Source organism: Thalia democratica, chromosome 4 (genome assembly GCF_965202585.1).
Source record: "Thalia democratica chromosome 4, ktThaDemo2.hap1.1, whole genome shotgun sequence".
Lineage (NCBI taxonomy): Eukaryota > Metazoa > Chordata > Thaliacea > Salpida > Salpidae > Thalia > Thalia democratica.
The window spans coordinates 39258797-39275489 of NC_139168.1; the positions used below are offsets into that span (position 1 = coordinate 39258797).

The 16693-nt window shown below is 24.9% G+C and overlaps 1 protein-coding gene across 1 annotated transcript; it reads left to right on the forward strand.

The window, feature by feature from the left end:
* The first annotated feature begins 1407 nt into the window (after window positions 1-1407).
* LOC145834747 (T-complex protein 1 subunit gamma-like) lies at window positions 1408-13246 on the forward strand. The gene is made up of 14 exons (XM_082942254.1): window positions 1408-1461; window positions 2022-2083; window positions 3325-3375; window positions 5859-6018; window positions 6744-6861; window positions 7137-7329; window positions 9239-9388; window positions 9776-9908; window positions 10603-10820; window positions 11020-11169; window positions 11576-11716; window positions 11891-12022; window positions 12617-12715; window positions 12872-13246. Exons 1-13 carry the CDS (start codon window positions 1437-1439, stop codon window positions 12713-12715), a joined length of 1632 nt encoding a protein of 543 aa, XP_082798380.1. The 5' UTR covers window positions 1408-1436; the 3' UTR covers window positions 12872-13246.
* Window positions 13247-16693: the final 3447 nt, after the last annotated feature.

The following is a 16693-nucleotide window of genomic DNA, read 5'->3' on the forward strand; positions in this document are numbered from 1 at the left end:
GTTATGTTTAAAAAAGACATCAAATATAATATAATTTCAGCATTATATTGGTGCAACATCATCCTAGATAATTACCAATTTTTTTTGTCACCACCAAATTTTTTTTATTAAATAAACACATATAAGGGCATAGGGAGTAGATCACTTTTTTTCACAATTTGATCTTATTTTATAGATTTTTAACTAAGCTACAAGTTGCTTTTTATTGATTTTAAAAATTCAAAAAGTTTTTAATATATAGCAGATCAAAGTAGGAGGCAACAATAGGTTCCTTATTAGGAAACTAAGGTGGCAAAACTAAGATGACATAATAAAACTATTTCACTAAAAGTCAATTTTCTCGTTTGTTTTTCAAGGTAAAAATCTCAAACTTAAAACAAATATTCCTTGCAACAGTTTCAAAATTTTGTCAAAAAGAATTAAAAAAAATTAAAAAATGGAAATTTTATAAAAAAACAAGCAAAAAAAGCAGTTTCTTTCTTGTTTTACTTCAAAATTTTATATTTTTTTAAATTTTGTTCCAACAAATTTTTTTAAATCTTTCAGGAGCATTTCCTGAAAGTTTGAGGTAGTTATCTCAAAAAACGTAGGAGAAAATTTTTTAGTTATTTTCTGTTTTAGTTTGCGCTTCCCATAAACAACCTATTGTAGTCTCCGACTTCGACTGGCTTTATCTAAAAAATTATTATGAATTTTAAAAACAACTGGTAATTTAGTTAAAAATCAATAAAATAAGACTAAACTGAAAAATTTATTTAACCCCCCCCCCACCTGTGCCCTTGAAATAGCTTTACAGTATCTTCTCAATGTTGTTATACTATTTATCATATATTTTTACTTTAAACTTTAAACTGAAAATAGACCCAAGTAGTACTTTTCAAACCTTGAGAAAATTTTAAAAACTTGGAAAAAATTAGCCAAAAATCAGTAGCAACTCTGTATAAAATGTGTGGCCTGGTGGTGTAGTGGTTCTATTTGAAAACTCAATGAGTTAACTTTGCAAGATTTAAACCCAGTGGTCAACACAAAAAAAAAAAAAAAAAAATAGGATTACCACACACCCATGTTAATTTACAAGAAAAAAGAAATCTGGTCTGCTCCTGCATTTTTGGTCATCATCATAAATTTTTTTATTCATTATAAATTTATTATAAATTTAAACCATTTAAAGTAGTTTTACTAAGTATCTTGTCAATGTTGATATTCTACTTAACACAGTTTTTTACCTTAAAGGTAACTTTTAACTTAAAACAGACCAAAAATGCAGAAAATCTTGGAAAAATTTCTCAAAAACCTGTGGCAACACAGATAAAAAACTTTAATAAAAACTAGTAAGTTTTACATATATTGCAGTTTTTTCACCAGTTGTTCTTTTTTTAATAATACTCAATACTATATAATTATTACAGAATATAAAATAAGTTGATTACATTAACATGTCTGGACAAGTGATTGTTTTAAGTGAGTTTACTTTTAACATTTTTATGACATATGTAAATGATTTCTCTCTGATGTAAAGTTTTTACGTTTTAAATTTATTAATTATTTGAATAGCTTAACCTAGAATCTGAAAAATGTTTTTGTTAACAATAATAAAATATTTTTTTTTAGTAAATTAACTGTTGTTTTTAATGAATTTTTCACTAAGATATTTTATACTTGGAGTTTTGTCTAAAAATAATTAAAATTTTATTTCTTCATAAGTAATGATATTATTCACACAAAAAATTTCAAGAAACAATTATTAAGACTCTAAAGATAAAAAGTTATTAAAAATACTAACTGGTTATGTCTTAACTTATAAGTTTTAATTTTTGTTATCTTAAAACTACCAACAAGTTGATGATGAAAAGTTTTTAAAGCAAACACTTCTTTTAAATTATTTCTTAATTTTACTTTAAATAAACAATTTTTAATTGAAGTTCAAAAACTGCTCTATGTCATCATGTTTTCTAACATCAACATATTTAAATAAGTTTATTAATTTTAAACAATAAAAATTATAAAAATTAAATTTAAAGATCCGAAATCTAAGAGAGAAAGTGGAAGAAAAGTACAAATAGGAAATGTTAATGCTGCAAAAGTAAGCTAGTAAAATATTATAAATAAAAAATTAAATGGTAGCTATTATATTGAATATAACAAACATAATCAACGATACCTATTATTTAATTAAAAAAAATAAAATAAACTGTATTTTCATTCATTAAAACCTACAAGACAATATAAATGTTCAAAAATGATTTGCTAATAGTTTGCTTATAAAGATCCTAACAAATAGTTTGTTGGAATATACAATAATAACAACAATTTTTACATGCTTTAATCAACTTCCACATATTTCTTTAAGTTGAACATTTAACACAGCTCCATTTATGCATTAACCTTTTTATAGTTTTGTTGAATGTTAAAAAATGTTAATTTTGAAATATATATTTTTTTGATTTCAACTATTTTTAAGCATAGTGTCTCTGTTGGTTAAAAAAAGAGCAATACTAAGATTTAAAATAATTACTTTGAACTAATATTTTAATAAATATAGATTGGTTACTTTTCTTAGGAAAGAGCTTAAGTAACCTACAAAAGTAGTATACATAATTGTTCTTATTTCAATTTATCACTTTTGTTAGTACTAGATGTAGATACTATAACGCATTATAGTCTTTTTTACAAGTTATTTAAGTATATGAATATATTTTATAGAATTTAAAAACCATGATACCTTTTTTTTAGTATATAAGTTGTAATAAATTTTGAGAGTTATGTTCTTTTTGTGAGAATCAGTTTAAACTTTTAAAGAATATGTTATATATATTGTATATAAGCATTTGAAATCTTTATAGCGTTATGAAATATAACAAAACAAATAAATCATAAAGTTCTAAGTTTTGTAGATGATTTGTGGTTTGTGTATATCTGCATTAATATTGTATTAATCTTTATTATAAGAATAATTCATAGCTGTAATAAGTGTACATTTAGTTTTAGTTTATATATATAAATTAATTAGTGTAATAGTTTAAAAAATAAATAGAAGGTTCATCTAAAAATTTGAACCTTGTGTGTTTTTATGGAAAACATTTCACTTAAATTGTTTTTTTTACTTGTTTTATAGAAGTGAACAACATTTTATATAATGAATCAAACAAAATTTGACTATAAAAGTACTGTATTAGGCATATATTAATTTTTATATTTCACATCATTAATTTATATTTTATTGAGTTACTTGGGAAAATGACCATTAGTAGTAAATATTTATTTATAAACAGAGAGAACAAAATTTATTTAGTTTAAGTAATTGTTTCTATTATTTTTCTACAGAACATTGCTGATGTTATAAGAACTTGTCTTGGGCCAAGAGCAATGTTGAAGGTTTGGTTTTATTCATTTTCTAAACTTAATAGAACTTACATAATGACTTAATCTGAAGTATAGATTTATTTTAAAACTTACTTTATGATATTAAAAAAAAGTCAAGGAAAATTTTAGCTTAATTATTGCTTAGAGTTTTGATTAAGTTTTTTGTGGGGTAGTTGCTAAAAAAGTTTTTTAAGATGAATATATTTTTTTTAAACAGGAAAATAGAGTTAGTTAAATTAAAAAATCACAATTTAGTCTTGTACTAAAGTAAGGGCATGGCCTGGGGGGTAAGATTTGGCTCTACTTAAAAGCTTCAAGTAACATCATATAAACCAGTTTTTAAAGAATATTTGAATATAATTTAATTTTTTGAGACATAGTGATATCTTATATATATTATTGGTAAAAAGTTTCTGATATAAACTTATGGATCTCAATTTTTGTTTTTTTGAAAGTTAAGAAAAAACTGAAGTCTGTCTACTTTTTAATTTTTTAAGCTATACTTGAAGTTTTTAGGAAACATTACTTGAATAGTTTAGATTGAATATCATATTAGAATTTAGTTGAATTATAAAATAAAAAAATCAAAGAAAAAGGTTTTTTTTTTTAGATTTTCATATAAATTGTATATTTTCAAAAAAAAAAATATAGGCTGACTTTAAAAACTTGAAGAAAATTAGTTTTAAATGAATAAGAAACTATATTTTTAGTGAATAGTATTTTTTGCTTTCATTAGGAACCTGTTGAACTTGCTAAATTCGATACTTAATCTCAAAAGTTACTTTTAATTTTTTAAGTGGTAAAAATATTTGATAGCTAAGATAAAAGTCTATGAAATAAAACAAACTTGTAAAAAACAATGTAAACCTCTATTATGCCCTTAATGCACAATGTTTAGCTTTACCTACAAATTTAGGCAACTATATTATAAGACAAAAGCTTGTTTGACTATGCTTAATACCCACTTGTATTTTTATATGAAGTTTGTCAAAAGTAGAGACAGTGTTGTAACTGAAATAAAGAAAAAGTCCACATATGTAGTTTAAACATGAAAATAAAAACGTTGTTAAATCTTTTTTTATATAATATTATTGTCTAGTTAATTAGGTCATAAAAGATTATGCAGAATAAAATATAGCCAGTGGTCTGAACTTTACTAATTTAATACCTTAAAATTGTTTTTGAAATTTGGCCTCCGACTACCAAATGCACGGTTGCCACAAAGTCAGGAAAAAATATTATTTTTGTAAAAATATTAGGAAAGTCGAGAAAATTGATATAAACATGTTCAAAATAAGAAAATTTGTCATCACAATAAACTGCATTTTGCTAATGTCATTTTCAAAACAATTTTGATTTTGCAACTCATCTTTTTATGGTCTAATTGAATTTTGGAATAAATTAAAATAATTTATGAACTTGTGTATTTACTATGTGGTAGAGGTACAAGTATTTTGCTTATAGAGCTGTTTATTGCATATACATTGATCATACACAGATAGTTCAAATGGTGCAATGGAGGTCGGATGATTGAATCTAGCAAAAGAACTTTGTTTTAATCTGTATAAAATTAAGATTTCAAGTATTACATAATTTCAAGTCTTTGTTTATGTATTTTTGAATCGGTTTTAATTAAAAAATTGATCAAAAAGTTAGAAAAAGTTAAAAAGAAAAGTCAAGAATTTTTTTTCAGCTCGATCTGTGGCAACCTGCAAATGCCTGTCGACCCCTGTTTTATGATAAATATTAGTATTAAGCTCAATTTTATTTTAAGATTATAATTTTTTTATTTACAATTTTTTTAAAGAAATATAATTTTGTTTAGAACCTTAAACAAGCATTTATTTTTTAAAAATTAAGAGCTTATTCTTAGTGTTATTAAAGAAGAACATAGTTTATACAGGAACATTTGTTTTTAATAAGATATAATGTGATAAATAAAAAATAAATTTCTATGTAAACACCATTTGAATATTCCTGATTTTTTTCATGTTTTTGCTTTATTAAAAATGTATTTTATATGATCGATTTTGGTCTCGTATTTAAAATAACAATTTTTATTTTGTTCGTAAAATAATTTATCTAATAAAAACTTTACATATATTTTAAACAAAACTAACCATTTCACATTTTTAACAAATTAATATTTGTTTAATTAATAACAATTGTATTCTTATAAAATCAAAGAATAACTTGAAGAGAATTCATTTTGTAACAAATTGAAAATTAGAAATTCTATAAATTATCATCCATAACTAATATTAATGATTGCAGATGTATTTATGGACTTAACTTAACTCATATCCTTTTAAGCTAACTTTCATTCCAATACAAATCAGTTCCAATAAATACTGCTAACTTATTTTCATAACTTGATTTAGAAAAAAAAAGCTATATCTTAATTAGTAAGTTAATTTAAAGTTTATTGAACTACATATTTTCTTTACAATACAATTAATACTTAGTGAAAGCATTAATGCTAATCAACAATATAGATGCTGATGGACCCAATGGGTGGTATTGTGATGACAAATGACGGAAACGCAATATTGAGAGAAATTGTTGTGGAACATCCAGCTGCTAAAACTATGATTGAAATCAGCAGAACTCAAGATGAAGAAGTAGGAGATGGCACAACTTCTGTCATTATTCTTGGTTTGTTTATCTTAATAGTTTTGGTAAATGTAGGGTGACCTTAAGTTAAAGGGTTTCAAAAAAATTTTTGTTGAAAGTCCTAGAAAGTCCTAATGACTGACATAAAAATATTTTTTATCTTACAATCAAACTTATTATCTTGTAAAATAACTTATACTTAAAAAGTTTTAGAAAAACCAAGTAAAACATCGTAAGAGTTCAAATAAAAGTGATTGTTATCAAGACTAACAACCACTGATATGATAAACTAACTAGTATCAAAAGTTTAAAAGAGTCAAAATAAACTAAAATAAGTTACTAAAATAAACATTTTCATAACTGTCTTCCTTTTATATATATCACCCTTTACTACTTAGTTACTCATTTGTTTTTGTTCAGGATAGCCAAAATCACCCCAAGGGCGATACCGCCCACTTCGAGAAATCTTGCTTTAAAGTTTATACTTTTAAAACGTTTTAAAACTATTATAAAATGTTTTAGAAAATTATTATAAGGTGGTCTTAAAAATAGTTCTATTGATATACAAAGTTGCTATTACACGTTTTTTATAAAATTTAGATTTTATTAGAATATATTATTCATTAATAAATTAAATGAATCAATAATTACATAGATTACAATAAAATATATCGTTTGTTTATTTAAATTTGTTATTAAAGTTATTTTATTGTTTTTCTAAATTGTGTTGTACCTTGTATAAAAATATATCGTTTTTTAACTAACAGCTGGAGAATTCATGTCAGCAGCACAAAAGTTTTTACAACAAAACATGCATCCAATTCTTATTATATCTGCTTACAGACAAGCATTAGATGACATGCAAGAAATTCTTGATGAAATAAGGTTTTTTTTATTAAATAAGTTTTATCAGTTTTTGTAAATAAGACATTTTTTAGGTTAGCTGTGTAAAAATTTTTTTTGATTTAATTTTGTAAAAAATAAGTTTTTCTTCATCATGTAAAAATTAGTATAAACAATTTGTTTAAGACCTTAAAAATTTAATTAATATCAAAATTTGACTTATATATTTTTAGCTCTCTAATGATATAATTTAAATATTTTGCAAAACTTAAAAATCTAATTTAATTTTTAACGAGTTGTTTAAATAAAATTAACAGTGTAGAAGTAGACACGTCCAATGAAGATGAGATGCGCAAGATAGTTGGCTCTGCAATTGGCACAAAGTTTATTAATAAATGGAGCAAGCTAGCTTGTGATATGGCCATTAAGGCTGTTTCTACTGTGTGCTTGGAAAATAAGCAGACCGGTGCAAGAGAAATAGATATCAAGAGATACGCCAAAGTTGAAAAAGTTGGTTTGTTTTCAAAATCTTTGTTGTAATAATATTTTATATAACTGTTGACTTATTATTTGAAACCATAGTTCGTGTTTATATAAAATTAAATACTTAAATTAAAAGCTCAATTTTTAATTTTAATCGGATTTTTATTGCTCAAAAAATATACATTATAGTTTTAAAAAGTCTTGAAAACTTCTTTTTAACTCTATAAAATAAGGTTTTAATTAAAAAAGTTCTATCAAGAATAATTATTCAGTGACCGAATTAATTGGTAGTGTTCGTACAGTAATTGATTGTCTTGTACAGTAATTGTAATAGTATAACTAGATCAGGGGTTCCCAACCAGGGGTGCGAGGCAGCATTCCAGGGGGTGCGAGATGGCTTTTCATTTTTGTATGATAAATAAGGAGATTTTCACTCTCTAATAAAGTTTACAAAGTTAAAAAGTACATTTTGTTATAAAAAGAAGTTGGCGCTAAACTTCTGAATAAATTAATTTTAGTTATACATCATAGAGCAAGAGCGCTTTCTATAAGCAAATTCATTTTATTAATTTCATATAATAGCTGTTAGTTTAGATTTAACATTTCAGTAAAGCTTTCTTAGAGTTTTTCACCTGTGAATTTTAATCATCTATTCTTTAAATATTTTATTTTCTCAACTGGCCATTAGTTGTTAAAACAGTTTATGAGCTAGCATCTATTTTAATTGAAATACTTAAATAAAAATTAGTATCTTAAGCAGGTTTTTTATTAGCTGTTAAGAACAGGTTCTGTTAAGTCTATTACATTTATAATGTAATCTTCTATTTAAGTAACTTCTAATAATTCTAAGTATTTTTTAAAACAGTTACTTCGAACTTATTTTACTTAATGAATTAATTTCAATTATATTACTTATAAAAAGATCTTTTTATAGCTAATTACAAAAGTTTTAATTTAGGGAATTTTTTTGACCAAAATACGATGCTACGCCACTGTTGTAAGCATACAAACATTTTTTTGTATTTGCTTTTATACATATATTTTTCAATTTAAGACTTTTAAATCTTTTAACTTTAAAAAATCTTAACTCAAACCTTATTATTTTGAAACCTCCTAGCTGCTAATAGTTTTGAAAATAAAACATCACATAAGCTTAACTTAAAACAGATGATTTTTATTTTTCAAGTACACATATTCATAACAAAATGTATAAAAAGTTTATTTTTAATTTTAAGCTTAATATTTATTAATTTCTAGTGCTTTTTCCTCACTTCTAATATCTTTTTAAGTCTTAAAAAACTAAATGAAAAACTAGGCTAAATCATTGTTTTTGTATAAATTAAAAAATAGATAAAACTTGTTCGAATATAGTTTATTATATTTCTAAATTTCCAAGTATTTTGTTTTTGTTATTGTAGTACACTATCATAAAAATTAAAATACAAATTATTAATTAATAAAAACAATGATTTTATAATCAAATTATTAATAAGTAATAATAGCATATAGTGTTAGGGGTGCGAGATCAAATTAAGAGACTTTAGGGGTGCGGGGCATCAAAAAGGTTGGGAACCACTGAACTAGATTAATTAGTAGAATGAATATTTAAGTATTAGCAGTCATTATTCAATCTAGTTATTCAAAATAATGTTATCAAAACAAGCTGCGAACAAATTTTTTCCTTTTATAATGTTGTTTTTTTTACTATATAGATTTTGATACAAAGATGTAAGTTTACTTACAAATATATGGGAATTAAAACATAATAAATTACATTTTTATAAAATATATTAGATGATACATTCAAAGTTAAAGCTATTCTATAAGTGAGAATTTTTTAATCTTTAAATATGCGAAAAAGGTAATTTTAGCTCTTAAAAAGTATTTTAATAAGATAAGCTGGGTAAATTATCACAACAAACCTAAAAAAAATCAGGTACCCGGAGGCACTATAGAGGAATCTTGTGTACTCGATGGTGTTATGGTGAACAAGGATGTTACTCATGCTAATATGAGAAGAAGGATTGAAAACCCAAGAATCTTGCTTCTTGACTGTTCACTCGAGTATCAAAAGGGTGAATCACAGGTTTTTTTGATTTTGTTAGTTTGTTTAAACATCACACAAATAAATTAAATTGCTGCTTTAAGTAAGGTTTGTCTCTTAAACTTTTATCCTTTTTATTTTATAATTTTGGCTAACTAATTTACTTTCAGTTAGATTTAATTTTACAAAAACAGTTATGATTGAAAGTATAAAATTTCAAAGTTTTTCAAAGTTCAATAAACTCTGTTTTTTATGCCACGCTATTTATTTATTCTATATTAATAAATTTTTTTTTGTAACTGGCGTTTTTTCGTTAATACTTGTTTTTACAATAAATTTGAGTAAATTAGATATTCCAGTAATATTTGATAAAAAAGTTAAAAATGTTGCAAATTTTTCAATATGTCTCAACAGTAACTTTGTCTACAGACGGATTTGGAATTGACTCAAGAAGCTGATTTCGAGAGAATTTTACAAATGGAGGAGGACCACATCAAAAGAGTCACAAGTGAAATTATTGCACTGAAGCCAGACCTTGTATTTACCGAAAAAGGAATTTCTGGTCAGTTTTAAAAATTATTACACATCAAATTTTCGATTTTTTAAAAGTTGTGTACTGTTTTATCAATGAAAAAGTGCACATAAAGTATTGAATAACTGATTTATTTTATAAAAGCAAAACTTTTTATTAGTGTTTATTTGTTTTTGTTATTTCTACATGTAAAACTTTTTAGGAACTTATCAATTGAATTTTTTTTTGCAAAAATAAGATATAGCATGCCTGTTTAAAAAAAACTTTCATCATTCACCACATTTTCAATAATCAATCATATACTACATACATAGTGGTGCTCGTTATTGTTTTATGTTGGCTCAAAAACTTCGATCAAAAATAATTACTGAGCTTAAAAATTACATGATGTTTAATATATATTAGATTCTCGTACAATTATGCATTAGAAATACTAGTGCTATGATTATCCAGTAAAAGCATATCAAGAACTTCACTTATTTAACTGACATTTAGTTTTTTTCAATCTAATTCAGTTAAATCAAAATTTTGTCACTTTAGCTATTTTAAATCATTTATTTATCAAGAGTATATCACGGAATTTTAAAACTTAATAATCTCTTTAAATCTCTAGCCATTTTCATAATATGACATAGAAAAGTCATTTAACTTTAATATAATTTTTAATGATATTACTTACCTGGAAAAATTTAATTTTCAAAATATATTAATTTTAAATATTCAGATCTTGCCCAGCACTTCCTATTGAAGGCCGGTATCACCGCCATCAGGAGAGTGCGCAAGTCTGACAACAACAGAATTGCAAGAGCTTGCGGAGGCACCGTCTGCAGCAGAACTGAGGAAGTCAAAGAAAGCGATGTGGGCACACACGCCGGTTTGTTCGAAGTTAAAAAGTTCGGTGACGAGTACTTCACTTTCATAACCAAGTGCAAAGATCCTAAGGTCAGTTTTTATATGTTGATTGATTGTATAAAACTGAAACAGTTTGATAATTATTAAAGAAAGCTTTTGATTTAAGGAATAAATATGTTCAGATTAGTTTGATATTTACTCCTTTGTATTTTTACGTTTAAATTTTTAACAAGTTTTTATTAAAATTAAACATTCGATGATTTTCACTTATACATCCATGTTTTTCCAGGCGTGCACAATTCTTCTTCGTGGAGCATCGAAGGACATATTGATGGAAGTTGAAAGAAACCTCCAGGATGCTATGCAGGTGGCGAGAAATGTCATGGTCAACCCAAAACTTCTACCAGGTGGTGGCGCTGTTGAAATGGCCGTTGCTAGGGTTGGTTTATTGATTACTTAATAATTTTTTTACCTTTTAAAGTTTAAAAAAAGTTGTACATCATACGTTATGTGTCTGTCTATATTGTTTAACAGATTAGTTTGCACCTTTAAAAAATATTCTTATTCTAATTCCACTGTCATAGTTGTTTTAAGTCAAAAGTTTCCTAACATCCATATTTATTTCATAAAAGCAACTCATAAAGTTTTAGATAAAAGAGTGGTGTAAATTTAAAAAACAAAAAACTTAATTAAACATTAGTTTATATTTTAATTTTAAAGTCTAGTGTATATGTTCATATTAATAAAATTCTTGTTTTATAACTTTTTCTTTGCGTAAGTTTATTTTAGTTAATTATAAAAACCTTATTGCATAAAAGTAACGACTTCCTCTTGTTAAATAACAGAGAATGAAGGACCGATCAAAGAAGATGACGGGAGTCGAACAACATCCGTACAGAGCTGTGGCACAAGCATTAGAAGTTATTCCCAGAACTTTGCTTCAAAACTGCGGGGCTCAAACTATCCGTGTCATCACTAAACTTCGTGTAAGTTTTATAATCATTAGGCGTAAAGTTTGACTTTTTTAATGCTTGGCTGATAAATGTTTTTAATTAAGTGAAAATAAATCGTTAGCTATCTTTAAAAAACGATTTTGCAAAAAATAATTAACTTTATTTAGTATATGACTTTTTATTATTACTTTATACAAATAATAACAGGCAGAACACACACAAGATCAGCGTGTAAACTACGGTGTTGACGGAACAAATGGCAATGTCGTTGATATGAACATCACCAATGTTTGGGAACCTTTGAGTGTCAAATTGCAAGTTTATAAGACCGCCATGGAGGTTTGCTTTTTCAATTCTTGTTTTTACATAAACTGTATTTCCATTTACCCTTTATGTCAGTTAAAAAGTTTAGTTGTCTTAATACTAGGAACAGTTTTACTTTATCTTATATTTGTAATTTTTAAATAGATCTAATATGCTACTTATTTTAACAATACTGGTTTTACTTATTTTTCAGTTTCAATTATTAATTAGTAACTTGTTCATGGAACAAAAGTATGTATGTTTGTAAACTTCATCAACGCAGCTTTAGTTTTTAGTAAATATAATAACTTAACTTGACAATTGTTTAAAACTAACACTTAAAAAATACTTAATTTAAAACTAAGTTTAGCTTGAAGTATATGATACATTATTAATATTAATAGCTAAATTGTTAGTTCTATTCTCAGTAAAGATAGAAGTTTTTATTCTAGAAATCGGATTTTTATTGTATATAAACATATAATTAAGATTTTCAAATGCTAATAAGTATACTAATAAAAATATACAACTCTGCTATGCTAATAAAATCACTAAGTAGTATAAGCAAATTTATTAGTCTAAATTTGTTTATTATTTATAAAAACTTTACTAACACCTTTGTATTATTAGACCGCAATGCAGCTTCTGAGAATTGACGATATTGTGTCTGGTACGAAGAAGGCTGAAGGTGGTGAGGGCACTGGAAACACTGTTGCTCCAACTAATTAAGTAGGATTACTATTATTAGTGTATTATTTTGTGGTTAATACGTTTAATTTATAATAATATTTTGCTAAAATATGTTAAGTTTAATAAATTTAGTTTTAATGTGTAAATTCATAATCTTAAAACTAGTAATTTTGTTTAAATTATATATTGTTTCAGATCGATGCAACTTGATGAAGATAGAAAAGCATGCGCGTACCATAATATTTTAATCGAGTTGGATTTTATTTCATCTTAGATAATTTACTTTTATACTTTTTTATTATACAACTCTATTTGATGCTTTTAGAAAAGAACGTTTTTAGATCTGCAGTATTCAGTGTATTTATAATAAAGATTTATGAACTCTTTTTAAACTTAAATTAAAAGGACTTCGGTTCGAAAATTTAAAGAATTTTAATGAACTATTTAAGATACTTTATTCGTTCCAAAGTATTTTAAAACTGAGTACTTGTAGTTATTTTCTATAAATATAATACAATTACTTTTTGAAATTACTGTTCTTCAATAAATTTGTCTGAAAACTTTTAATAAAAGTACTTTAAGTCAACTAAACAAAAAAAACTTAATGTTTATAAGGTGAATAAATTACTTCGTTTTTTACAAAAATAAAAGTGAGCTTAAGTAAAATACATCAGTATTTTTACTTTCACTTGAAGGTAACTAAAGCAAGGTTTTTTGGAGCTTTTTAAAAATCCAAGGCTAATCTACATAATTAAAATGAAGGTTTTTTTCTTTTTAATTCTATAAAATTTCGCGTATAGTTGCAAGGAATTTTCTGGCAAATATGATTGTGTCTTAAATTGTGATCTATCTATCTCAATTACTAAACGGGGTATATTTTAGTTTTGCATTTTAGCTCATATATTTACTGATTTTTGCTTCAACTATTCAAGTAGATATTATACTAGTTTTAATATTAAGCTTAATTTTTAAACTCCGAATAATTTACTGTCTCTCAGTCCATTTTTGATTTTAAGTTTGTCAATGTGATAAGAGCAACTTTATAACAAACATTTAAGCATAGATAAACACCAAAAGCTATAAAATAAACTCTCAGGTACTTAAACAGTAAATTTCTCATAGGTTGAACATGTTAAATCAATCTATTATAAATGATAAATTAATAATGTGAGAACGGGTCTAAATTGCACGAAGACAAAGGCACGAAAACGATTTTGCACGAGAGTAAAAAAAGTAGAGAAAAAAAAGCTCAAAAATAGTTTAGTTAAAAAAAAGTTACTGACCGAGGGGTAAGGGTAACAGTGATAGTAAAAAAAAAAATTAAAAAAAACTACTGACCGAGGGTAAGGGTTAGAGGTAACCGTGATAATAAAAGAAAAAAACTTACCGACCGAGGGTTAGGGGTAACAATGATAGTAAAAAAAAAAACCGTGCAAAAGTGTCTTAGTGCAATTTTATCATCTCGTGCAATTTTGTAAGCTCATGCAATTTAGACAGCTACTCAAATAATGTAATACTATCTTTAACAAATATATTAAATCGATCCATTATAAATAATGTATTACGATCCTAAACAAGAATAGACCAATCATTTTTATCATATAATTTACTAAATATGTAGAATATTAGTGCTACATCAAATGTGAAAAATACATTGAACTGTTTCCCACTAATAAAAGTATTATTTTTTTATTTAATTAATGTAAAATACATCTAGTTTAGTGATTTATTTTTTGAACGAGAAAATTATATAAAGATTGATTAAGTAATATAAAAAAATATCTTAATAGATTTTTTCCAAAATTATGGTGTGCAATGTTTTGAAGTAAATGTTTTTAAAGAAATTTATTTTATATTAGTTTCTTATTTTGATAACTTCCAGTAATATTCTAGACGTTTCTATCATCATTATAACTTTAAATTGTTAGTTTTTAGTAGAAAAAGATGTCTCCAAATGCATCCGTAGAGTTTAAAAGTATTTAATTAAACGAAAGAACAAGTGTTTTTTCAGCTTGCTAAAAAATAAATAACAATAGCTAGAAATATATTTTGAATAGCTTAATATATCTGAGTTTGTAACATTTTTTATAAAAACATTTAGAAAAGAAATTGCTTATTTTATAAAGTCCTAAATAACTAAGCTATAAGTTTTGTCTCTGTTGTAAAATATAAAATCAATCATTTCGTTGAAGTAATATGAAATGCCATATGACAATGTTTTTGGAAAATTTCAAATTTGGTAAATTTTGAACAAAAATTATTAAAAAACCCAGAATTAGAACAAATTTTACATTTAAAGATATGAAACCTCAATATGACACAAATATTTTTTAAACAAAAAACATATTTTAGATAGTTTTACAGTTTCTTATAAATGTTTCAATTCTATTTAAGTCAGTTATTTACCTAAAACTTAATTTGATATATAAAAAAAGACCTAAAAACTTGTACTTTAAAATCTTACATGTTAAAACATCTGGAAGAAATTTCTCAAAAACCTTTGGCAACCCTAAGAATGATTACTAAATTTTATGGTAACTAACAAAAAGTATCTTAAAAGTAATAAATAAATAGATCTAAAACTGTTTCTTATCTGTAGCATTTAGTAACTATTTAAGAAAAATGTTATCAAAATAAGTCTAAAAACCAACAGCAAAATGTAGAAAAGAATTTACATTTAATTAAATAGAAGATAAAGTAAGATAATTCACTAGTTTAAAAGCTTAATGCTGATTACTATATAGAAGGACAATTAACTTTTTTGTCTGATGGGGCTTCGTACAAACGGAAGTATTTCACAAACCGAACTTGTTCAAAATATTCTTCGTTGACTGTAAAAGTTTGAAAAATAATACTACCTAAACTACAAAGCATAGTTGTAATGAAATATTTGTTCTAAGTACAAAAATTGTTGCCAAAAAACCTGAAACCTGAATTTAGGCTAAAAAAACCGAAAAACCTGGAATTTGAGAAATTTTGAAAAAAATCTGGAATTTTGTTAACAATTTTAACATCTTAAGTAGTAAAATTTCGATTTGAAACAAAAAGTCTATCCTATAGATAATTTTTTTTGTCGTCATCAAAATTTTTAATTATTTAAAAACACATTTAAAGTAGCTTTTTCAATGGTTTTATACTATTTAACACAGTCTCTTACCTTAAACTTAACTTTTAATTAAAAATAGACCAAAAAATGTGTACTTTTAAAAACTTGGGAGAAAATGTGCAAAAAACGTTTAGAAAACCTTGTAAGTGTTATAAAAATTAAGTTAAGAGCACATCAAAAAAGATTGTTAGAAAAAATCTTAAGTTTATCTGTTTTCAAAAATTGTTTTCAAACGAAAATACGAGTCACGGTACAAAGCATTCTGCTTCGCGAGTCGGATCAGGATCGCAGGGCGTAGGTCTTCAGGTAATTAAGTAAACTAGCAAAATATATTTGATTTACAGTGCTAGAAAAATATTACAGACTAAATTAAGCGTTCAAAGCCGTAGTCTGTTAATTTTCGTTCGGATAGGATTTTTTTAGGTTGTAAAATTTAATTGACATAATCTTGGGCTGTTATTTACTTAACCTAAATTGCGTTCAACTAGAAATAAGGAATAAAGTTTTGTAGAACAGCAATACTTTAAATGTTTTAAGAAACAAGGTTTAAATGTTGCTTAAGAATATATCTACTGAACTTCATAATCTAAAAAAAATCTATCAGAACAGTAGTTATCAGACTTTAAGTAGAAGCTTTAAAAATTGTTTTGATTTATGCTGAATTCTTATTTTGACAAGTAGATTTGTTTTAAACTTTGAAATATAGTAAGTTAAAATCAAGTTTGTATTGTTATTAAAGTTACTAAATTTCAAATGTTTAGTATATTTAAAATTAAGTTTAAACAATAAAAAAAAGATTCTAATTAAAACGTTTAATGAAAGGATCAATAGGATGTTTCTCTAAGAATATTTTGGCTAAAAAAAATCAAAATAAAACTTAATTATAAAAATATTGCAATTTCGTTTTTAAA

Bases quoted from the DNA above. Each gene is read 5' to 3' on its own strand.
- LOC145834747 (XM_082942254.1), top strand. From the start codon at position 1,437: ATGTCTGGACAAGTGATTGTTTTAA. The intron at 7,330-9,238 runs GTTGGTTTGTTT...AAAAAAAATCAG, and splicing joins GATACGCCAAAGTTGAAAAA to GTACCCGGAGGCACTATAGA. The intron at 10,821-11,019 runs GTCAGTTTTTAT...ATGTTTTTCCAG, and splicing joins CCAAGTGCAAAGATCCTAAG to GCGTGCACAATTCTTCTTCG.